Source organism: Solea solea, chromosome 4, assembly GCF_958295425.1.
Source record: "Solea solea chromosome 4, fSolSol10.1, whole genome shotgun sequence".
NCBI classification, from domain to species: domain Eukaryota; kingdom Metazoa; phylum Chordata; class Actinopteri; order Pleuronectiformes; family Soleidae; genus Solea; species Solea solea.
In genome coordinates this window covers 15020222-15045334 of record NC_081137.1, presented here as the reverse complement: position 1 = coordinate 15045334, position 25113 = coordinate 15020222, and the positions used below count along the sequence as shown (strand labels likewise).

The window sequence follows — 25113 nt, the reverse complement described above, 5'->3', positions numbered from 1 at the left end:
GTGGCTACCACAGCCTCTATTCATCTCCAACCCACTCTGAAATGCACGCGAATATGCATGTGCAAGTGCACGAGGAGCCTGCGAAAGCTTTTAATAACGCCCGAATTAAAGCCTTAGCAACAACCCAACAACAGCATCAACACAGCCTTTTGAGACCTGCGTCACTCCACCACCATCATCCGCTGTGTTTGCATTTCAGCTCCGTCATAAACATGCAGAGGCAAATGAATAACTGCAGTGTGGAAGTGAGGGACAACGTGTTGTGGAGAAACACAGAGAAAACTGTTGTCTTACCTGCTAAAGGAGGAAGGTGTGCAGACCAGTGCCAAGACCCACCGAGGAGAGGATGCCCAGGTTGACCCAGTAGAGGTGCACCCCAGCGTCTTTCTCTCCATATATCGCACATACTGCGGATGCAAGAGAGTGGGGCAGTCAACCACATGGCAGAGACACATGCATAGAGTGTGAGAAAAACAAGAAGTGTTGGGGAGAGGAGGGGAGGGACAGACTCATACAGAGAGAGATGGTACGAGAATGAAAGTGTGCAACACAGAGGGCACTTTGGAGGGTGGGAGAGGGCAAGTGTTGTAGAGAAAGAGAGGGAGGAGAAGAGAAAGAGAGAGAGACAGAGGTTGTTGTTGAGTTGAGAGGACAGAGCCGTAGGGTAGGAATGCTCTTACACAACTAGTAAAGTTCGGTAAGCCAAGATCTCTTTCTCTCTCTTTCCACTATTATCGCTCCATCTATCACTCTGTTTTTACACACCCTTCCTTGAGCCAAGGCAGGTTGTTTTCAGGAAGAGGCACAGAAAGTGTAGATTACGGGAAGAAGGCAGCAGAGGGGTGGAAGGGATTGACAAGTGGGGAAATATGGGGAAGGGGGGGTCTCTGACCAAAGACTCCATTTCCCAGGAAACCTGACAAAAACAAAAACAGTACAAACTGCACCTCTATTTGCTGAAAGAATGCTGGTAAGTGAGGTGCCAGCATTGAGAGATTACACATAGTTACTGAGTACTGATTATGCAACTCTTTCAGTTTGTGTATAACATTTAAAAAAATAGAAAACATTTTGTGGCTGTGGGTTTCAAAATATTACAGCTCATGACAGGAAACACACAAGAAGTGGGAAAATGGAAAGGGAAAGGGTTTCAGTTAGGTCCATAGCAAAGTCTGTTGTGGTTTACCCAGAACTTTGACATGTGCACATAGGAGATTAATATATGAAATTAAACATGGGGAAATGTGTAGCACGTATGAACACAAACACTCACTAGATATGCCATTAATTTGGTTAGTCCTCTCTCCTGCAGGGTAAATCCCGATCTGTGAGCTACCAAAAAAAAGAAGAAAAAAGTCATTATAATCAAACTTGATCACACATGCCACTGCACAAATAAATGGACTATAGTTGAATGGCATATGTATCAACTGTAAGCCAAGCTCTAACCTGCCATGCTATGTAATGTTGTCACTTGTCCAACCTCTAAAGCCTTGGCTTCACAAAATAAGTACATAATATTCAGAGTTTTAAAAAGACAGTACAAAAGTATACTTCAGCAAGGGTGGGAAAACTGACAATGTTTAGGGGGCAACAAACAAATTTCACATCCCCATAAGTTCCTGTTTGTTGTAAAGACTGAGTAGTAGCAGGAAACAAAGTGCTTTACCTACAAGATGGTGTTGTATAACACTACCACAGAATAGCTCCTTAATAGTTCCTTCATGTTATTTTGGTCATCATTTGTGTGTCCCATTGGGTAAAAGAATATGCTGAAATCAAGTCTTACATCAATATCAATATAATCAATCAATATAAATGTGGATGGTGTCATTTTCCTGTCACCATTTCATTGTGCAATCAACTTTAACATCATAATGACAAGTTTAAGTCAACAACCTGTCTATTCTAGCTTTAATTAATTTTCATCTCATAGACAAGACATTTACACTGTGCCATGTAGTCACACACTACTTTTGGAAGCCAACAGAATGACTGCTGACTATACTGTTCTGAATGACCACATTAAATCCCATGTCCTTAGCAAAGGGTGTCTTTCATGCATGCATGGCATAGGGTGGGGGGGGGGGAAGAATTAAGGCGCAACTGAGTGAAGGTACTGGCTCCATAACACACTTATGCATAGTTTAATATGATAATAAACAATATAAAATGTGTGTGTGTGTATATATATATATATATATATATATATATATATATATATATGGTGTTTTTTTATGTCAACTTTCAGACCACATGACAGTGTGCTATGAACCCTCAGGATCCCGATTTGAAAGACAATACTCTATGGGGGCCCTGGCTTTTTCAGTGGTGGTTCTTTAAAAACATCTGCAAGTGTGCTTTGACCAACTTTAATTTAACATAATTTTAAATGTTCTTTTTCAATGTTCTGAACTCTGTTGATTCTTTTTTTGTTGTTTTCAATAGTTATATAGTTCTTTGACCTTGTTGCTGCATACTAGGTATATTACAGTTATCATATATTGAGTACACATATTTTGCCTTATTAGTAGTCCATCTATGTTAACTGGAACACAGCCTATGCTGTTTTCCCTATCTTGTCGTTTTTATTTCTTTGTTTCTTAATTACTTTCTTGTCTGTGTATATTCCATCAGCCTGCCTGTGGACTATAGATGTAAATTAGCCAATGGATACCTATCTATCTAGTTTAAGTGTTGATACTCAAAGAGTTACAGTACATCATATTATGGTAGTTCCTTCAGCCTTAAACTGCTTCTCATACAATATTGCATGCAACTAGCTTGCATATACTAGCTAGTTATTAATTCCAAAAATAAACATGTAAACCAACTTTTATTTGAATGAATTAAGAAGGAAATAGTCTCTTGACAGTTTTATGCTGCTGCTTTCTTTTCACTGTCACCTTCAGTTGCGTTTTTGTTGTAAATTAACACAAGCTGCGTATATGTTTGCCAATTAGCTAGCTAACCAGCTAGCTCAGTCGTTCCATGAGTAAGATGGCGCGCAATGATACAAACGAGTTGATTACTTGGACGCATATTATAAGATTTTTATAATTATTGATTAAACCTATGCCTAATTAAAAATTTCCACACCTTCAACTGACTCACCTGAAGTCTTTTTCACTTCAGCGGCGCCTAACAGAGGGAGTCATCACGCTCTCCAAGCAGAACAAGCACAGGTGTTACTAATCACGTTAACTGGAGCTAAGTCAGAACAGACAGAGGCGAACCTAGACTCTGAGGCGCCCCAGGCAAATTGAAGCTAATTAGGGACCTTCACCATCACTCCCCACCCTCATCACCTAGACACCCAAGCCCTAATAACAATGTGTTGCTTTTGTGCCTTTTTGCAGCAAATGCTGCCATCAAATCTTTGAAATAATTGGACATTTATCCAGGGGCCCTTTTCTATGGGGCCCTACGTATTTGACTGTTAGGCTTGTCCTGTCTCACCCATCATTAATTACATCATTACACCGATGATTTTTCCTACTGTGACTTGTCAAAATGGCTGCTGTGCAAAGGGACCATTATAATATTTATTATCATAACCATATTCAAAACATCTATGTGCATATCCATGCAAACAACATGTAACATTTGAGAAAAAAAAACATGAATTAAAAATGAACCTTTATTGTGTGGGTTTTATGTTTGAGGCATGGCACTCTTTGAAAATGCTCAGACACTGTTCACAGATTAGACTTTAGTTATCAAAGGTCTGCTCACGGTTCTTACATCACAGTGGAAAAGAAAGAAACTTCTATTTTACTACTTTTTTAAGACGTTGGCATCCACTTAGTTCTCATGACATCCCTACAAACTAATTTGTTGACAACCAGTGAGCCAAGTTTGCAGGGACATGGTTGCAATGATTAAGAAAATGAGATTTAAATTCTGTGCGTCATTATAGTCATTACAAAAACATGCACAGAAGACTTAACAGGTTTTTTCCCCCTTTTTTAAAGACTTCATGAAAAGTAAACCAAACTAACAAAACTCATTTACTGTGCTTTTGTTACGTGAAGCCAGCCTGTGTGTCTGATGACCTGCACACCAGCCAGTCACGCAGTGGACGCATTTAAGAGAAGACGAGCCAAACAGATGTGTCTGTACAAGTCATATTCGAGCTGTTTCAAACACCACGCAAACACTTTCACTACTTTAATACAGCCCATGAGGTGTGTGAAAACAAAATGTGTAATAAAAAACAACAACAAAGGTTATATTGTTTGGATCAGCCTACTTAACGTCTGGAGCAGGTATTCCATAACATTTTTATATCATCATATGCTAACACTGAGTACACATTTCTGACCACTCAGTAAAAGTATTATACAACACAGAACATAGGGAATTATCTATTTTAATGTAACTGCTATAAGCTGCCTTCCTGCTTATCCACAGAAGTTTCTTTGTACATCCCCCAGTGGGTGGGAGCCTATTAACACATGGTGAACATAAACACCTCAAAATCTCCCCGTAGGTCTCACCATCAGCAAAGGTCTGCGCATCAGTGCCACACTCAAATGGAAACAAGGTTTTTATTGAGCTGCAAATCACAGTATATCCAACAACCTCAAGCTCTGCTCAACCTCAATGAGCTGCACATCCAGAAATGATTCCCATTCTGATGTAAGCTATTTTTTTTAAATCTCGAAATTCCTCGAAAGCCATCTGCGGGTAGCCGTATCATCACTACCATGTGACATGCCCAAAAATAGTGCAATTTCTTTCACAGTAGAGGTTATTGAGATATCTGTTTAATTATATATTGTGGCCTATGAATAATGTTACAAAAGATTAAAATATCCATTGACAGGAAAGTCTCCTCAATCAACAAAACTATGCTGTAGATAACGATACAATAAATCAACAGTGTCATGAGTGCATGGACTGCACCTGCTTACAGTAAGAAAGACATATTCACAGAATGAACCGAGTGCACCACCAGGTTGAGCTCTTGTTATGTATTATAACACCAGAACCACAACTCTGAACAGTACAGCATGTTGCCCTCAGGACTCCACATACACATGATGTAAATTACAAACCACTTCTATCGGGATTCAGGATGAGTCTCTTTGTACTCTCGCACACTGAGCAGTAATGTGGTTGCGTTTGTCCCTCTGCAGCATTTACAAACACCATGTGTTTTGAGTGTCTGTGAACAGCAGCTTCTCTCAGTCAAAACACTGCTCTCGGTGCTTGCGGCTCACCACATCCTCTTGTAGTTTAGAAAATAAACACATTGTCCTCACACACTTAACCACAAAGGCCTCACAGGGAGTACACGCTGACCTTCTTTTGAGCTCCCGGAGACAAAGATTACGTGTGTAACATACATGTTTTTCAATATGTGTGTGCTGGGGGGGAGGGGGGCTTTGTCATGTCAAGTTTGCTCTAATACAGCCTATAGTTTACGTGACAAGACTTTGTCACCTCCAGCAGCAGTAAGGACGAGAAGACGCGAGGAGATAGAAGAAAAGCAAATCCTGTGATGTATCTTCTAGCAGCATTAGGGTCTGCTGTGTGAAATTAATTTGATTTGGCAGAAATTGAAGGTAAAATAACTGTTTATTTTATTATAACGATTAATTATAGGGCCACACGGTGGCCTCACTCGTCTCCTAGTCTGGACTTTCTGTGTGGTGGGTTTTCTCCAGTTTTCTCCCACATGTCCAAAAACGAGCAGGGGCTGATTGGACACTTGAAATTGCCCAAACGTGCGAGCATGTGAGTGAATGGTTGTTTCGTCTCTATATGTTGCCCCTGCGATGGACTGGCGACCCGTCCAGGGTGTACCCGGTCTTTTGCTGCACCAGCAGCCCTGCAACCCCTCTTATGGAGGATAAAGTGGTTGACAATAGATAGATAGATAATTAATTATAATTTAATACATACTGTAATATAACATACAATTATCATTAGCCCAGAGTGAGCATTTTATATTTACATCAGGAGCTGGGTCAGCTCTACACAAGCTGCCATTTTGGACCACAACAATAGCCCACAAAGGACAAAACTAAACATCTTTTGAGTTAGGTTCACCAACACACCAATACATTTTACACACTGTTCCTTTAAAGGCTTGGCTTGGCTTCTGAACGAAGACTAAACACAGACAGCCTCTCAGGCTGATAGCAGTGAGAAAATCACCTCCCGTCTGGGGTTATTACACGTGTGTGTGTGTTTGGACTTTCATGCTTCTCTGAGGAGGAGAGTGTCTAACGCTTCACACCCACCTCACTCTCTTGTTGATGACATGCAACACTAACCTTCATAAATAAAACAAACATCAAACACTGTTCAGCTGTGCTACGCGGACATCAGCACATGAAAATGCTGAAATTACTCTCTTTTCCGGTTTTCAAATTTAATAGCATGACTTAATAAAGCGGGCCACACGGTTGGTGTAGTGGTTAGTACTCTTGCCTTTGCAGCAAGAAGACCCATGTTCGTGCCCCGGTCAGAACAAGGGCCTTTCTGCATGTTCTCCCCATGTGTGCGTGGGTTTTCTCTGGGTTCTCCGGTTTCCTCCCACAGTCCAAAGACGTGCAGATTTGGGGATTAAGTAAACTGGACACTTTAAATTGACCGTAGGTGTGAATGTGAGAGTGAATTGTTGTGTGTCTCTATATGTGGCCCTGTGATGGACTGGCGACCTATCCGGGGTGTACCCTGCCTATCGCCCTGTCAGCTGAGATTGGCACGGCACCCCCCGCAACCCTCATGTAGAAGATGGATGGATGTTATATCAACAGTGTTATATACTTAAAGTATATAATACCCAAGTTTTGTTTTTCTTTAACTTGCTTTTACCAGTTTGACCACATGGACGTTTTGTAAACCAAACAATATAGTTCCATATCTCTTAATTCAGGGGTAAACTATTGTTGACCAATCATTTACAGGCAGTCAAATGTAAAACGGAAGAAATACGTCAAGCGCAATTCTGCAGAAAAGAGATAAACCAGCCTGGGCCTTACCTCTAGATCCACTCTTGAATTGTGATGAGCAGCTCCAGACTGAATAATAGAGTAGTGGAGATTTCTTCCATAACACCAATGTAAAAAAAGAAAGAAGAAAAAGCAAAATACTGTTATTGGAGATAAAGATATAAGAGATCAAAGCTATGATGAAGTCACTGAGGAGCACAAGGAGCAGTGAACAAACAAAGTGACACTGAACAGAGGGAGCAGACTCTAACAAGACACAGGTGAAACACATGAGGGCAGGAAGCAAAGCTGGGAAAAGACACGCTGACAAGAACCCACCAAAATAAACCAGGAACTCAATCAAGAAATGAAACACAAGGGAATAAACCACAATGTAAAACAAATGAAATCCCATCTTCCATGAAAAGATTAAACAAAGCAAAAAAAAACACAAACTCCAAACCAAACCACCAAACGTCCAAACAGAATCACAGTGAGTCCCAAAGATCATGATAATTGCAGTGCTGACGTGCTTTGATCTGCTGATCGACTGTATGTTGGGTTTCAATTTTTTTTTACCTCTCAGCTCTCCAGTTATATGGTCCTCGACACCAAGACGCCTCTGAGTGAGTTCACCTCTTGCACCTTTAGCTCGCACTCCGCCGTCTCCTTCACCAGGATGGCCTTGCTGCAGAGGAAAAGAACAAGATGAGACGAATCTCCAGCACACCATCATCAACACAGACCCAAAACACAACAGCCCCACCCAAAACACTCTCCACACACAAGCATGTCTGCACACACTCACACACACACCGGTGTTTTCATGCTGCTTCATCCTGCAGATTACCGATGATCCATTTAGGCCTAAATAAATATATAAAGTCCACCTTAATTTGTGACCAAGAGACTCGACATTGTGGCAGGAACAAAGATAAAAGAAGAAACAATGGATAAAAGAGTATAAGACAATATCTAACATTGTATGGCTGCTCTAACAGCTAAACTGTTTCCATCCATCCTTCCATTTTCTACCACTTTATCCTCCACATGAGGGTCACGGGGGGTGCTGTACCAATCTCAGCTGACAGCAAGGTACACAATTTAGAGTGTCCAATTTACCTAATGCCCCCATATTGCATGTTTTTGGACTGTGGGAGGAAACCGGAGAACCTGGAGAAAACCCACACACACACAGGGAGAACATGCAAACTCCATGCCCAAAGACGCTTGTTCCGACCCGGTCTTCTTGCTGCAAAGGCAAGAGTTCTAACCACTACACCAACTGTGTAATATGAGCGTCTTCAAATCATAGATGCAGGGACTTGCAATTGAATAGAATCAGACTGAAGCAAACTTTTTGCGCATCAATCCATCCCTACCTATCCATCGGTCTGTCTGTTCCTCAGAGAAGATGCACACATCTTCCTTCATGCACAAGCCAAAAAGAGTAACATGCTGCAGAGCCTTGGGCCTCTTAGGAGTGAACAGTGAGACAGGGACACTAAGACAGAGGTATGCAGCGCACCATCTGGTAGAATTGTCCAAGTTGCACACACACACACACGTTTCTTGTTGCCCAGGGTCTGGACCTCTGGCTCATGTTTCCATACATTCACACACTGTACAGCACTGATATCACAGAGAAATCACGTGGTACCTTTTTGTACCTTGATGGAAATGATTCACTCTGAGGTTTTCGAGAAAATGCTTTGATATCCCCCTCTCTCCCGCTGTCATGACAGATTGTTTCTAAAATAGCAGTCAAATTCTCAATATTTAGATTTGTTTTGTCAAACACATTGTGAGCACTGAACAGTGAGGCTATGACAACACTGTGGTCTGAGTCTTCGTAATTGAATGTTCACACAGAGAGAAGAATACGTCAATACGGCTTGAAAGGTGTTCAGAGAGCCACAACCACACGACCTGAAAAAAAAGAGCTGAAACCTTAACCAGACACGAGAGGCTTTGTGCCAAGTCTTTATGCACTATAGTATCAAATAAACATGTCTTGTACTTGTTTACAGGAGCACAAACTGGAACAAACAAAAATCACCTGCACCTCAGCTGCAAGTACACAAATATGTACTTTATTCAATAATATTAATGAATCCAATATGAATCAAATTTCAAAAGATTTTTCACAGCTAATACTTGGTAAACAGTTTCATAACAACGTGACTGCGTGCGACACAGTAGCCCAGCGCTGCAACAGTGTGTGATTGCGCAATAGCTTCTACCAAAACATCCCAGACCTGTTGAGTAACTCTTCACGGGACAACAAGAAACTCAACACGGGGCACTTCCACCATAGGATCAGAAACTTGATGAGCTGTTTCCACATATTAAAACAAATAAACACACTATCATTTGTCAGTGAAAAGCACAGCTGGGCTGTAAAGTTACAGACTACTATTTTTAACAACACATCACAAAGAGAAAGTAAACTCACTGTTCAGATGACGTCAAAGCCACATCCAGACCTGGGGCTCAAATGAAATCTGTGGAGGAGCTGCAGTGGCAATGCAAGGCATAAAGTACGCTACCCAGGAGCTGCATCATAACTTGAGTATAGGGTGTGGTGATGGAGGGGGCCAGTGAGGGATAGAGAACTGATATAGGGTTGCCGGGGGAGGGGAGAGCAGGCGGACAGAAGGGAGACACAGGGAGAGGAAGAGATTCCATCATTTGCTTGGTGGAACCTCCAGAGAGCAAGTCTAATTACATGCCTATAAATAAATGACTGTCTTTCCTGGAGCACATTTCTAGCACTTCTCAGTCCTCTGAGCGATTGATACAATGGCATCATTTGGGCAAAGAGAACTCAGCTCATTCAGGTCATAACCAGAAACACAAGACCTTGGTGGTATTTTCATGTTTGAATCTAGGCATTGCCTTGTTTATCATCATGGGAGGAGTGTTTTGTTGCCCTTTCTGGCGATTGTTCTCTCACAGGTGCACGCTGTTCCCACTGTGGAACTCGTCTGTGATTGGACATGGGCACAATGCAGAGATTTTGGGTTACTGTCTCTAGGGGAGGTGTAGCTGGAGGAGAAGGTGACCTGTGTCACGTACCGATTCCCGCTGTGAATGACTGTATCAACTCTGCACAGTGACATTTGCTCTAGACAGGTTGTCATAAAATCTAACTACTTACATGAAAGCAGAATCTGTTACGTCCCAGTAGTTATACTACTGGCTATTTCTAACATAGTCAGTAACATGATGGGCCTTTTCAGATTGTTGAAATTAAGTGTGTGCCTCAAAAAATCAGTTAATTGTGAGCTGCCACTGTGGATGTAAAGAAGTCAAGACAAATAGCATGATACCAAATGTGTATCTCAAGACAATATATAGATGTAGACTTTATCCTCAGACTTTTTGTCTGATCTTTTGTCAGTAGTACATGTATGCTTTGTACTATGGTTTGAATTTAAACCACAAACATCTTCCCCTTGTCCCGATAAAAAGGATAAGTTGTACATTATAGAGGAAGAAGTCAGAGGGGAAATGGCTCTGCTTAAAGCAGCTACAGACAGAAGAGGGAGCTCTACTACCATATAGCAGCAGTACCAGTGTTGTAATGTAACAAAGTACAAATATTTTGTTACTCTAATTAAGTACAACATTTTTATTATTTCATTTATCATTATTTATATTAACTTTTACTTCACAACATTTCCAATACATTTCAATAAATTGTGTACTTTTACGCCACTACACTTCACACCCATAAATATCTTTACTTGTTAATACCAAATAAAATCAGAAGAAGAGTTGGTAATGGTCTGTATTTACAGAGAGCTTTTCTTTGTCTCGATGAGTTGCTTTACACGATAGTTTTTCCATTCACCCATTCACACGCTTCAACATGGGGTAAAGTGTCTTGCTCAAGGACACATATAGACTAGTAGGGCCAGGAATCAAACCCACAACCTTCAGTTGAAAGACAACTCATCCTACTGCTGAGCTACCATGGCTCAATCCTAACTCCTCACTTTTTTTAAAACCTTTACTTCTAAAACTGAAATACATTTTATATCAGAAAATTACTTTTGCTACTTAAGCACAGTAAATGCAATGCTATTTTTTAATGACGCATTGAGTGACTGTAAGACAGTCGTTCCTACATGACTGCAGGCGAAAGAGGATAGATTTACACTGTGGCATTGCTTGGTTTAGAGCACGATGCAAAACATACAGATGAGATAACATTAAAAAAAATCTTGACATTTCCTCACAACAAGGGTGGATTATGAATAAAGTGCTCCTCGATTCCTATAGTTCCTGACTTGATTTAAATGAATGAAGTATGGTTTGTGTGTTCAATGTCTTTTGCTAATAAAATCAGAATTATAAAAAACAAAAACATAACACAGTGCAAAGTATTTCAATACATCAACAATAAGGAAGGTTCTATTTTGTGTGACGTTGTCGTGACGTCATCAGTAGGCGCGCGTGAACAGGAACACCCGGCTCATGCCGCCAGTTCGTCAACGCGACTCAGGTACGAGATAAAAAAAACAAAACAGTGAAACTAGACCAAAGGACACGCTTTGTGCAGCGCTGTGTGTGTACTCAGTTTGGCCATTTAACGTACGAACACTAAACGGTTGGAGAAATGCTATATACTGAAGTGAGGCGGGGTTTTTTGGAGAGGAAGCGCCGCGGTCCTGCTGCTTCTTTAGCCCAAAAGCTAATGTAACAGAGAAGTTAACACTAATAACTAGTTTTCAGGAGCGGTTTATACTGTTACACCCACACCTCCCTCTTTAGGAACTGAACATTCTGTCAACGTCTGTCTTTAAATTAATATAAAACATACAAAAGACGCGCTTTTAAGTGCTAATCAAAGCAGTAAAAGAATCGAATACGAGGCTTTGAACTATCTTCGAACTGTGGAGGGCAGCATTTTTTAACTCTCTGTGACCAGCTTGTCTGGATGTATTGAAAGTATCGAATCACTTTTCTTTCGTGTCCATTTCCGGCAAAGTTATTAATTAACTCCAGTGCAGAACTTCTGTCGCCCCCTTGAGGACGCACTCGCAGAGAGAGACAAAACTCTTACCTTCTGGAGTACAAGACGTAAGAGTTTTGTTTCCATTTCCATCTCTTGTGTTTGTCTTTGAAATCGTCCAGACTGCATCCAGTAAACTTGGAGCTGCTTGGTGCATGAACAGCAGCAGCTGTGTTATGCAGGCATGTAGTTAGGGTACATTTGATTTACATTTCTGGACAACTGTGAGTACATTATGATTGTGATTTCAGACTGAACGTCCAGGTTCATTTGTAACAGTGGAAGTGACTCCTGAAAGTTTTCATGGCTGAGTCTGTATTCTATTTTGTTTTTGTTGCAGGTTGAAATATGGACTTCCAACCATTGCCATTGGGCCTGGGAATTGTAGCAGGACTGGGCTGTGGGCTCCTCTTCGGTTGGCACCTTCGCGGACGCCTTGGCACTGCGTCCACTGAGGATGAGGATGAGGATGCAAGTGTGATGGGAGAAGGGGGCGAAATGAAGATGGTTCTGGTCGTCCGTAATGACCTGAAGATGGGCAAAGGCAAGGTTGCTGCCCAGTGCTCCCATGCTGCTGTGTCTGCGTACAAGCAGGTTCAGCGCAGGAAACCCGACCTGCTCAAACAGTGGGAGTACTGTGGCCAGCCCAAAGTGGTGCTGAAGGCCCCCGATGAGGACACCTTGATTGATCTGCTGAGCCGTGCTAAAGAAGTTGGGCTTCCTGTGAGTCTGATCCAGGATGCAGGAAGGACACAGATTGCACCTGGCTCACGCACGGTGCTGGGAATCGGACCAGGCCCGGCTGATCTGATTGATAGTGTCAGTGGAGACCTAAAGCTCTACTAGACCACCAGCCTGCACCTGTGGGACTTTCTTTGTTGACAAAACATTTGCAATGTACTAAGATGAGTTACCATGAAATTATACATTTTGTACATAATAGACTCTGATGTCACCTGCTTGAATTTATTGTCATGAGTCTTTATTTTACTAATGCCTTGAGCCTTAAATAGCAAAAACACAGTGAAACACAGTCAAGTGTTAATGTTTTATTCCACCACACCAACTACTTAAAGATGAATGGATTCTGTGTGACTACAAACATTGTAGTTGTTGAACTACTGAATTTAGAGAAATAATCACTGACTTATGTTCTCAATCATTTTACAAATTAATTCTGACATTAGATGCAATTTGATGTTAAGTATTTAAGAATGAAGAGGTCATTACATTGAGCATGACCATTTGTGATATGACAAATGTCATTAGGACTTAAAATCAGTCATATAAGATTTCCATTTGTCTGAGTTATAGGTATATGACTGTCCTGTCTGTATCCACTTCACTTCAAAAACATATAGCAATTTTCAAGTTGATGTGAGATGAGCTGAAGAACAACAACAACTCAACAGACTGGTTTACATGTACAGTAGCACACCATTAGAGGGTGCTAGAACTACATCACACAACTGCATGAATTTGAATTAGAAATGCAGTAGAATTGTAGACCATGTGCTTCTACAGTCCAAGTAACAGGAGCGAGCAGCACTGAGTCAAATTCAACACCAGAGAACAACCTGAAAATGACAAGATGGGAACGGTCTCAGATTTAGACAACTGGGTGGTTTTGAAGTACAGTACAATAAGAGGCATGTTCAAAAAATAAGGCCTTAAAGTGAGAACCAGTCAAGCGGTGTACACTCCAATACTGGATTCCATCAAAACAATTATTGCAATATAACTTTCTTCAATAAAGTAAATTTATTTCAACACACACTGAAATACAACACATTGTCTTAATGTTGAAGAGTTTGTTTTCAGTCCACATAAAATTAAAGCCACAATTACTCTTAAGAGCACAGATCAATCTTCAGCTGTCTGATACGTATTGTAATTAGGTTTGACTGATCATATAACTCCACCTCACATTTGTTTAAACTGAAAGCTGCATAAAAATCAATGTTTTCCCTGTGATCTTTTGTCTTGTGTGGACTTTAGGTTCACCTTTGTCCTGTTGACTCATGTGCCTGGAAAAAAAGAAATTGGAAATACTGATACAGTGCCTATTTAAATTGATAAGTAATTAATCTAGAAGTGTGTTCCGTGTATAATCGTACTTTGGACTACAAACAGCATATCCTCCTACACACACAACCTATGATTGCTCTGCTCACAAGCACTCATTTAAGGGCATGACATCACTTCCCCTTTCTTGGAACTTGGCATGCAGTAGGTTCATTGGTCGGAAATTAACACACTCATGCTGTATATGCAGGACACAACCAGACTGTTCTTGACAAACAAGAAGCCTTTATTTTGTTAAGTGGAAAACAAAACCGCTGTTTCATTCATTATGATCCTGATTATGCACAATCAAGTCGTTTTAAGTGCACAACTTAAATCTAAAGGTAATTTAGATAAGAATATAAGTTCAAAGGAGTTAATGATTGATTTCTTGTATACACGCAAGCCTTTGATAAAAACTTCAAATTACCACAAGTCTGTGATATTAATTGTGAAGAACACGATGAGCGGGTGAAAACTGAAAAGGTAAAAGGCAAAACCCTCGACAGGATATGAGGAGCAGAATGTTTGAAAAATCACTCCTGTACACTCAAATAACAGATATCCAGCAGAAACAAACTGCAGCACAAAGAGGGGGCATGGGGCAAGTTTGTCAAACAGGTCTGCAGTACCTCCTGAGGTGGAATGGTCCCTCCCATGTTGGAGCAGTATTTAAAGCACATGGTAATAATCACGTCTGACTGCAGATTTGTTTGGAGAGTCCTGCATAGGCTTTGTTGGAAAAGAGCATTCCTGAAAATCATATGTAAAACACTCCTTTTGGATTTTCTTCAAGAAAAAGCCCTGAAGTGTGAGTCTGGGGACTGGACAGGTACAACGTAGTGTTTCACGACTGTGGTCAATGGAAGCGGCAGTTTCATGTTCAGATACAGAAGAACACAGTAGCAGTATGTGTGTCTGAATGTACAATAATTAAATGCATTTTACAGTCGGACAGAAGAAGCTGCTCACACACATCAAAAGGAAAAAAAAGAGGTTCTACATTAATTAATGTCTTCTCATTACAGAGTGCAAATCAGATGCTTCACAACAGACCTTTTTTCTTTTCTTTTTTTTACTCAGAAGAGGTCTAGCTCTTCTCACAAGCCCCCCGTTGTACATATACCACTTCCCATTCAATAAAATAGACAAAAGAAAAAATTTACCTAACTCTACACGGAATGTGAGAAAATTAAACTTTGTGATTCAATCTTTTCTTTGACAACAAATAAGAGTCCTTCATGATGGTTTAAAATGGGGATAGAAAGAAAAAAACAAACAAACAAAGAAGTGAAAGAAAGGTTTGTTATCTCAAGCTCCACACAGAGGGCAGAGACAGAAATGGTCTGGTGAAGGACTGTGGGAGATGGATGGATGGATGGTGGCTCCGGCCTACATGTGGACAGATAGGGGTTTGGGGACTTTACATGCCATAGCCAAAGCCTGGCTGAGGTGCTGGCTGACCATATGCTGCAGGTGGTGCCTGGTAGCCGTACCCATACGGCTGCGGTGGTGCCACAGGAACACTGGGGCCCGCTGTCAGCATCAGCTGAGGTGTGCCTGCGAGAAGAACACAGATAAGCTTCCAGACGTGATGCATAAGGCTTTTTCCTTCTAATTATTCCTCTTTAATGGAAGATGAGTCTACTTAGATCATCCTTATCCGTTATGCGGCAAATTTTTTTTTACTGTCTGGTCCACAAGTTCTTTAATCAACTGCAGCAAGTTTACTGTGATAAGACCTAAACCTCAGTGACAAGTTTGATGATGAACATATGAGGGACCAAAAAAAGTGTCATGTGAGGAAGAAGACTGCTGCCTTTGTATCTGATCACAGTGAGATACACATTAAATATGTGATTAGAGGACAGTTACCATAGACAATAGGTTGTGTCTCTGTTGCCTGCTCCTCCTCTTTCCTTAGGGACTCTGAGGTTTCTAGTTTATCGACCTGCAGGGAGAAGAAAAGAGTACATTTAGAACAAAGCAAATGAACAAAGTAACTGAGTAAAATAACGTGTTATTCAAGTTTTTGTTAGAAGTACTATTGTATGACAAAAGCCTCTTTCAATGAAAAGCAGGACAAAACAAAACCCACAGGATTGAATCCGAACAGCTTGTACTGAAAAGCAGCAATAATGCAAGTTTTTTCCAGTATCTTAAATATAAATCATACTTGTAATGCTAAGTAAGGGGGGGAAGCAAAAACAAACAAAAAAAGTATAGTTGGGGCTGCAACAATTAATCTGCTCCTCGTCGTTAATAAGTTCAGTAACACAAATCTGTTTTTTTGACTTTACAGACCAAATATTGAATCCAATAATTTAGAAAACAACAGATAGATTGATAATGAAATGAATCAAGGGTTGAAGTCCTAATAATATTAAAACAATTTGCAAAATCAAAAAGACAAAAAAACTCAGGCAGGAAGTCAGATGCAGGCGCACGCACACACACATCAGTTTTCAAGTAGCAGCAACTGGATGCAGATTATTCCCAAAGCTAACAGTAAGAGCTCACTCAGCAGTGCCTTTAATAAATGCATCATTCATTTCCTTCATGCCTCTTCTGATGGACAGCACACAAGTTCAACAAACTGAAGCACTGCCGTCACCATGCTCTGTGTGTTCCAGTGCTGGTCGTAAAAAAAAAAAAGAAGGGGACTTAGGCTCCTGTATTCATCTCTATAACCAGGCAAGAGACAAGATTTTGGGGCCTCCTGGTTACCGTTTCTAGTTCGACCAATCGTGTCTGAGCAGGTTTTAGTAGCCTGCAGGTAAACATTCAGTGTAGAGAACAAAAGAAGCAGAACACATTGACAGAAATGCATTGGCGATTGGCTTTCTGCATTTGTACGTTGACAGCTGTTAATAGAGATAAGCCTAACACTCATTACCTGTGGAAAACCTGCAACTCCATTCCTGTGCCAGTTGGAATTTATACACTATACACTAGATATCTGATGTCTAAACGGGAAACCCCAAAATATTGGCTCTTGTCCCTGCAGGTGAACGTATTTCTAGATGATACAGCGATCGACTCCCAATGCTCGTGGCTTTCTACAGAAAACCAGACACAATAAACTGCCTGCTGCTACGTTATCAGCAATCGTTAAACACATGCATATGCCAGTCATCAGCTAATACATAAAGACACATCAAACTTTAAAATATACATCTTCATTTTATGCAGTGCAGTGTTATTAAGTATAAAGAAATACACTTTTGGCAATAAATTCCATTTTTTCGGCAATGGTGACCAGAAAATATTTTCATGAAGAAAGAAAATTAGAATATAAAACAACCATGTTTTCTCCTCTCCCCCCCAAAATGCAACATTTAAATAAAAATATAAATATTTTGTATTTGTGATGTTAGTCAGTTGCCTGTCACGTTTGAAAAATCAGCATGTTTCTGAGGACTTAACTGTGAATACTGTAAATGTGCTACCTTTCAAACATTTTTCTTTTACCAATGGGGTTTATCATAAATGTAGATTATTTTGTTTTGATTAAGACCTTAACAGTCTTTCTTTTTGACTCAATGAAATAACTACTTGACATAACTATACTGAAAAAAGCAGACTGCATAAAAGATGTCTCAGTCACTACTGAAGTGCAGCACATGGTGGAACTAAAACCATGCACACATAAGGCTGCAGTCTTGCAAGTTAAATACTGAGATTGGAGAAAAAAAAAAGAGCTTTCAACGTTCACCTGATCGGTTACTGCATCAACCTGGAAGAGAAAATGTGCAGCACAGCAGAAGAAAATTAAAATTTTAAACCCATAAAGAAGGCTGGTATAAAGGTGTTTTGATTGTTTCTTTGATCAAATGAAAACTATTTTTTTAGGTGTGTAATCACTTTTTCTCTGACCCATGTTTTGATCATTAGCTAACCTGAGCATAACTATATGGCCTGCATTTCTATTAAGACCCTTTCATTCCTCTCACCTTGCTGAGGTACTCCCTCATGACCTGAATGAAGTATGGCATAGAAAAGTCCATGATGTTGTGCCTCCAGGACGTCTCCAGCACCACGTCAGGTCGCAGCAGGTCATAGCAGGTAAAGAGGCAGGCGGCGAAACACTCTCTCTTGTCCTCCTGCAAGAACCAGGACAGCAGCTCCTCTGCCAGCTCTGTGTCCTTAGATTCTGACGCATACTGCATTGCATCCTGCGGGAGAGATGCAGCACAAGCAGCTTCAGCAATGGCCTCATTCAATTAGTGCATATTTTTCCTGACATATCCACTAAGAAAGAAAAGGTGAGTGACGCATGAGTGGATAATGGAAATGGCACCTTATAGAGCTTATCCTTCTTGCAGAGTTCCACACTCTGTTTCCAGCGGTTGTTGCCCTTGAAGAGGTAGGCAGCAATTCTCCTGAACTCAATCAGCTCGTGCTTCTCCAAGCGTTGGGCCAGTGAGATGTTGTCAAAGTTGTCATAGGCATCTATTGATGTTCTCAGTGCCTAACATGAGTAAGATACATATTAAATGAAACACTGATCACATTTCTTTAAAAAATAAATAAATAAATAAATTAATTAATAAAATAAGAAAAGAAAGAAAGAGCTCTAACCTGATAATCCTCCTCTGTGATAAATAGGTTGTTAAGTGCCTCATTGACTGATTTGTTGTTGTGGTTCTGTACTGACCGCAGGTAAGGTTTGACCAGAGGCAGCTGTTTAACCTATGGACACACAATCAGTGCAATCATTACATGAATCATGCCAAAGAAAGGGCATTTCAGTCATCCTCAATCAGTATCATTTTAAAGTGTACCTTGCTGAAGAAGTTGACAGCACGGGAGTGGTCCAGTCTGGGAGAAAGCACTATGAGCAAATCATTCAGTAACAATGGCTTAAACTCCAGATAGAACTGGGTGGCTTTGTAGTAGAGTTCCACATTGGCCACCTACATGAGATGCAGAGGAAAACAAAGTGTTAAACACTGGGTCAGGAAATAGCAGTGCCATATGAGATGTGCCAATAAGAATTTTTTGTAATATTGTATTATGAAAAGTATGTATAAGTCATGACAAAAACAATTAAGATTGGCTGTAGCAACATAAAAGCCCCACCATGGGTTTTAATTGAGATATTACAATTCTGATTCTGACATTACATTAATCCCTACCTTAGTGATGATGTCTTTGAACTGTCCCTCTTTCCAGGCATCTGTTGGGTGATTCATCATGGTGATGATGGCGTTGTCAAACTCCTCATACTTGTCGTACAAGAAGACAAGCTCGGCCCACAGATGAGCCTGCTCTGCTGCTCTCAGGACCTTTGGTATGTTGACTCTAGACCAGAAGAGCTCCAGATGCTCCCTCATCTTCTGTGGCTTGAACTTGGAGTAGAGGATGGCCAGCTCCGTGAACATACCCATGTGAGCGCGCTCCAAGCCCAGGGCGGCCTCCAGCATCGTGATTAGCTCCTCAAAGTAGCCACGGTCCTGACGGAGAAGAGAGAGGATGGGATTTGGTAAATGACCGCTTGCATGTGAGTTGTTAAAGTGGCAAACAACAACGCCTTTGTGTTCATCTTACTTGGTAGTAGTTGATCAGCTCTTCCAGCTCATCAGCGTGCACCACAATGTGAAGCCCACACATCTGGGCCAGTCTGAACTCCTCTCCATCCACACAAGCAAAGCACACCTCTTTCCAGGTGCGGGTGCTGTTGGCCTTACGGGCGCCATCCACAGCAGCCTGGTACTCCCCGAGGTGCACCAGAGTCGAAGCCAAACGACCAAAGTTGGATACATTGTTGTATAGCAGTTTAGCTGCATCATACATTTTCTCATCATAGCAGCGATCGCCGACCTGTAAGAGTGTCAAGTCAGACATATGGTTTAATATTACTGGCCTAAAGGCTAATTCACAGATGACTGTATGGGAATTAGGCGAACCTGCTGGATGTGAGCATTGTTGGGTCCATTAATGAACTCTTCCAGTTCTGCCAGGCGGTTGGTTTTGGCCAAAGCAAAGATGAGCTCCGTTTCTACATAAGACTCACGGGCCTTCTTACGAGCCATCTGAAGAAATTTGACCAAGTCCTCCCAGTTACCTGAAATAAGTGAAAATTAATAGTAATATAAAGTGGTTAGTCTGTTCTTACGTGCAACCTTTTTTAGACAGACATAATATTGCCTCAACTGTATTGTATACCAACAATAATAAAATTCAATAAATCTGTACTGATCTAAATGGCACTGGCAAACAACCTACACCTTTCTATAAAATTCTGCCTTTTCTTTTCTTGCGTGAGCAAGTCTCCTTACCACTCTGATCTGCAGCCTGCACCACCTCCATGTATGCAGAGGGGTCATCGGCTTTGATGTAGGAGTCAATGGCCTCCTTAACCAGGCCCTTCTGCAGCTGAGCCTTGGCCAGCTGACTCCACACAGCTGGCTCATTGCAGCGTTCGGCAAACTCATAGGCCCTGTCCAGGTTGCCAATGTGCTCGATCAGCACCTAGAGTGGAGGAGAGAAAACAAGGAACAATGAGAAATTGTTCAATCAAAAAGCATTAGAATACCTGTTCAAGAGCAAATGGCTGACCTGCACAGCAGAGGTGTTGACATCAAACTTCTTAAAGATGGCAAAGGCCTCCTCAAATAATTCATTGCTGATGGCGATGTTTGCGATATCAGGAGCATCATAGTTATCAAGCCTGCTGATGTACTCCATCACACGAGTGCGGTCAGCTTTGATTGCTGTCAGGATCAGCAGATTCTGCAGATTTCTATGAGAATGATAAGACAGAGTTCAAACCACACTTTCAAACTTCTCTATGAAACCTGAAAAACAAACAAACAAACATAAAACAGGACATTACTGATAAACACCTGTGTTCACTAAAAACGGAGTTGTCCAGTACAATCTTCTCCAGGAGCTCAATGAGCTCGTTGGGCAAATCTGCAGTCATGAAGGCCTTGACTGTGACCGACACTTCCTCTGGGTCCTGGGTTTCTGACAATGCAGTCTGTACCACCTGAGAGCAAGTACAGGGGAACAGAATGTTAGAAAAACAACCAGCTCTTTGTATTAATAAGAAGAAACTTAATTTATGTATACTTCACCTGGTCAATCAGGGGTCGTCTGAAGGGGTTGCTCTCCAGCAGCACACTAGCCCACAGATCGGCATCTTTGCGACGGACCAAGTAGCGAGACAGGCTCTTGAAAAGGGAGTTCTCGTTGCAGACCTGAAGTTAAAACAAACAACAAATATTACAATAGCAAAGGCAGTTAAATGCACTAGGGCATTTGGATTTACAGTAAGAGGCAGGGCTCACATTGATCAGCTCCTGGTCACACTGTCCTCTTTCATATGCCACACAGGCCAGGTGAGGGTCTCTTTTCTCACAGTACTTTCCCACCACACGGCTATCATAGTATGGGTTTTCTCTCAGGAAGCGCTCTGGGTTGTTATTGCTGTCGATGTAGATCTTGGCCAGGGCATTATGGGTGGCGGGCTCCTCACAACCTTCATGAATTCGAGACTCGAGCCAGGGCAGCAGCAGCTTCAGTCTGTGAGACAAAGAAATTTACACTGGTTGCTCAGATCTGAATGACGTTAGGTTCAATTTCATACGACTCTCCACTTAAGGTCAATTTTATATACTAAATTTAGAGTGCTCTGAGTTATTAAATTTGTACTGCAATGTGTACTGATGGAAAGTGCAGCACCTGTTCCGCTTTTCCACCTCAGCAACCAGTTCATCAGTTGAGAACTGTCCCCTGACAACCAAGATCAGGCTCTTAATTACATCCTCTGAGCAGTCCACATCTAAGAGACCGCCTATCACAACAGGCAGACGGCTAGGGTTCACCTGAAACACAAAACAGTCTTATTAGATCATGTCTGAAATGGATGGCTGTTGTGCAATAGAAATTTCAATATTTTTTGCAAGGAACTTTACCTTCTGAACATAGATCTCGATGTATTTCTGCAGGTTGTTGCGGTACAGGTAGAGGACCAGGTCATGGACAAAGTCAAAGCGGTCACATACGATGATGAGGGGCAACTGGTCGGTGAGCTTGGCTTCCTGTTTGCCACACAGAGTGAAGGAAGACAGAGTCAGTCTACAGTCAGAAAGACACACTTAACCCAAAATAAAAACACATTTTCTAAACCTGATGCACTAGGGGATTTGCTTTACCACTGCATTTATTACATGTTATGTAAAAGAATAAAACTTAATTTTAGTGTATATTTCTTACTCATTAACAGGATCTCCTCCTGTTAATGTGCTGCTGCGAGTTGTCAGGTCACCACCAGGCAACACTGACCACTAGACATCTGTACCTCAATGCACTTGTCTGCATTGCCGTCCGCACAAAAACAGGACCAACAAACTGTGATTTTGCAACTTGTCAATATTACTGAAAACATGCTGCATAGACTACAGGCTCTGTTACAGAACTGAACACTAAACATACAGACACCTGGAATACCTCACAATTTAAAGTCCTATCATTTCTATTAGTTGCACATACAAACTTGTACAAACCATAAACTAAATTGCTTTACTTATTTTTAACTCTAACAACAGCACTGCCACATCCTAGTAGTGCATGGTTATTACAAGTATTGCAATGCAAGTTATTGTATAAGAACATTCAGTCTATGCCACCATACAAATACAATACAAATCAATCTTATGTCTAACGTAAAGGATCAAGGATGAGAGAAAATAAACCCACAATACATGGTCCTGTACTGTGAAGAGGGATAGATTTACCTCATACAAGTCCTGCCATTCCAAAGACAAATTGGAAAAGCAGAAAAGATAATTGGCTGCCATAAGGCTAGTTGGTTGAACATTTCTAACCAATAAAATTACTAGGAATCTGCTGGTATTCATTCTTTTCTAATCTATCAGAAGGGGCCAACCTGTTAATGTGACATTTAATGTTTTTAATCATTTTAATATAATTGAATCTTTTACTAACATGTTGCATTTCAAAGTTTTTATATACAACATTTACTGCCAATGAATGCTGCATTAGCACCAGCTAATAGCACCAGCATTCTCACTTCCTGGTGTTGCATGTTTTGAGAAGCCAGGTAAATATGCCTGCAACATGCAAATACAGTGACTAAATTTACCCAGTGACTACCTCTGTGAAAGCCAGTAGGAAAACACGCTCAAACTAGTCAGTGTCTGGTCCAAGTATGACATGCTTGAGTATTAAATATCTCCTTTTGAAACTTAATTTGGGCCTGCTGCATGGCAGCCAACATGTGGTAAGTTATGGCTAGCATTTAAGACTATAAACACTGTTATGCCAGTTCATAAACTACAGAAGAAGTGTAGCTCCAGCATTTCTGGAAAAAAAGCACAGTGGTGGGCAGGTGACAGGTGTGTTTACAATGTGTGTTTGTTCTAAAAGATGTCACACAGAGAAAATGAGTGTTGCCCCCAAAGGGTCATGTTACATCAGTGCTGATTGCAGCACCAATGCTTTTCTATTGTGAGGAGCCCTACCCGTTTCATAAAGAGTGCCACACTATACATACATTCCTAGAAGGGTTATCAAAACCCCAAAAGATCTAAGATCATAACCATGCAAAGCGTCTGACTTTTGGACTGACACCATTACTCTGCTTTATCAACAAATGAAATGGTAGTTAGCTACCAACTTGAATCTCATAATAAACAACCTTTAAAAAATGGATAGAAACTCCTAGGAATATGTGACATGAATGACGACAGACCTGATCTCTACAAAGGATTACTTTGCATTAAATTCTGAAAACCTGTTATAAGTTAAGAAAGGACAAGATGTAAAAACAAATAAGGGAAAAAGTAGTTCAGGAACAAAAACATACTAAAAGAAAAGGAGAGGGAAAAGTGAGAGAAAAGATTAGTTATAGGATGGAGGCTGTTGTGGCAGTGTGTGATTAGAGCTGTCCCTGAAGCTTTACCTTGAGGAAGTTCTTGACACGCTCAGGGTCATAACAGTTGCTCTCTCTACAGATCCTCTCCACCTCTTTAATCTGGCCCGTTTTACAGGCAGCCTGAATGTATTTGAAGTGAACATCAGGGTCCTGACTGAAGTTGACAATTGAGCCGAGGAAGTAGAACAGACCTGAGAGACAAAGAAACATGCAAGTCTTTAGTTCACCAATATAATGATATCACCATGGGGCCCCTAATACACACTGAAAATAATCTTAAAAGAAATATTTCTCTTCATCATATGGCTTGCTTAATCTTCAAGTTCCATTACTTCATCAATAATACAGAAGTGGCATTAATTCACCTCCAGTACAGTCCATCTAGGATTGTCCTGCTTCTGCTCTGACCTATTTGTCTAACTGACAGCTGGAAAAAATCTGTGTCAGTGCATGAGCAGAAAAAAAGAGGTGAATTTACCCATTTTACAAAACATTTTTATTGAATCGCGTGTCTTTGAACTTCAAAACACTGTATTGTGGGATTACGGATTGCAGATGGCAATATTATATATAATTATTAAATGAAGCAGCATGTCGTCACAAAGTTTGAGATTTTACCTTCAAAGCTCTTGAAAGACTCAAAGAGCTCAGTGAGAGATTGTGTGGTGAGCTGCTCATGGTACTTGGAAGCCACCTGGACGCAAATCTGCAGGTTCTGGCGGATGTTGGCTGACAACATGGCCCTGAGGCACTCCAGAGAGTCTTCCACTGACAGTGAGCCAAAGAAGTTCACCAGCCACTGAAAGTGAAAGAAGAAAAGTTTGTTGATAATGCCTGAAGTTTCGATAGTAAGTTAATGACTAACTTGTCAAAATCTGAGGATATGTCCATTCATTTTAATTAAATTTCCCTTCAGTTGGTGACTGAATACTACCTCTGGGTTGAGCAGATGTGTATGAACCACAGCACGCTTGATGTCATACAGGTCAGTGTAGTGCTCCAGTGCCCTTTGCAGGAGTCCAGCCTTCTCACACAGCTGGGCGATGTGGGCACGATCATAGTTGGTGAACATCTGGTTGCCTAAGATAGCATCAGCAACCTGCACCGATGAAAGCAAGGGGGAAAAAAAAAAAAGTTAGAAAACTGGTCCTCAGCTTTATTAATTGAATTTCTCTCAATAA

The 25113-nt window shown here is 41.0% G+C and overlaps 3 protein-coding genes across 10 annotated transcripts in view; 1 reads left to right on the top strand and 2 right to left on the bottom strand.

Moving 5' to 3' along the window:
* Positions 1-9485, bottom strand: part of LOC131458514 (vacuole membrane protein 1-like) — a 62046-nt gene extending 52561 nt beyond the window's left edge. For 3 of the 5 annotated variants that reach the window (XR_009240099.1, XR_009240098.1, XR_009240102.1), the window contains exons 1-5: positions 9400-9485; positions 7524-7632; positions 6996-7059; positions 1274-1332; positions 295-407 (exon numbers count right to left, since the gene is read on the bottom strand). The gene's annotated coding sequence lies outside the window, so the exon portion shown is untranslated. Of the gene's footprint in view, positions 1-294; positions 408-1273; positions 1333-3114; positions 3200-6995; positions 7060-7523; positions 7633-9399 lie in introns of those variants that run through there. The other 2 variants (XR_009240100.1, XR_009240101.1) reach the window with 2 other exon arrangements.
* Positions 9486-11388: 1903 nt separating this feature from the next.
* ptrh2 (peptidyl-tRNA hydrolase 2) lies at positions 11389-12929 on the top strand. Of its 4 annotated transcripts, none has more exons than XM_058626473.1 (2): positions 11389-11454; positions 12305-12929. In XM_058626473.1, the coding sequence occupies exon 2, from the start codon at positions 12313-12315 to the stop codon at positions 12808-12810; it is 498 nt and encodes a 165-aa protein (XP_058482456.1). In that variant the 5' UTR covers positions 11389-11454; positions 12305-12312; the 3' UTR covers positions 12811-12929. The 4 variants fall into 4 exon arrangements, with proteins under 4 accessions (XP_058482456.1, XP_058482458.1, XP_058482459.1 ...); XM_058626475.1 differs by lacking the exon at positions 11389-11454 and adding an exon at positions 11519-11543; XM_058626476.1 differs by lacking the exon at positions 11389-11454 and adding an exon at positions 11624-11648.
* Positions 12930-14254: 1325 nt separating this feature from the next.
* cltca (clathrin, heavy chain a (Hc)) overlaps positions 14255-25113 on the bottom strand; it is a 29476-nt gene continuing 18617 nt past the window's right edge. Inside the window, exons 12-30 of the mRNA XM_058626471.1 lie at positions 24867-25031; positions 24551-24731; positions 23960-24123; positions 21951-22076; positions 21718-21860; positions 21324-21558; positions 21111-21233; positions 20877-21022; positions 20590-20773; positions 20310-20502; positions 19938-20095; positions 19579-19851; positions 19167-19484; positions 18813-18944; positions 18610-18720; positions 18329-18499; positions 17982-18203; positions 15904-15979; positions 14255-15588 (exon numbers count right to left, since the gene is read on the bottom strand). Of these exons, the coding sequence (XP_058482454.1) occupies positions 15452-15588; positions 15904-15979; positions 17982-18203; positions 18329-18499; positions 18610-18720; positions 18813-18944; positions 19167-19484; positions 19579-19851; positions 19938-20095; positions 20310-20502; positions 20590-20773; positions 20877-21022; positions 21111-21233; positions 21324-21558; positions 21718-21860; positions 21951-22076; positions 23960-24123; positions 24551-24731; positions 24867-25031 (3258 nt within the window). The 3' untranslated portion in view covers positions 14255-15451. The remainder of the gene's footprint in view (positions 15589-15903; positions 15980-17981; positions 18204-18328; positions 18500-18609; positions 18721-18812; positions 18945-19166; positions 19485-19578; positions 19852-19937; positions 20096-20309; positions 20503-20589; positions 20774-20876; positions 21023-21110; positions 21234-21323; positions 21559-21717; positions 21861-21950; positions 22077-23959; positions 24124-24550; positions 24732-24866; positions 25032-25113) is intronic.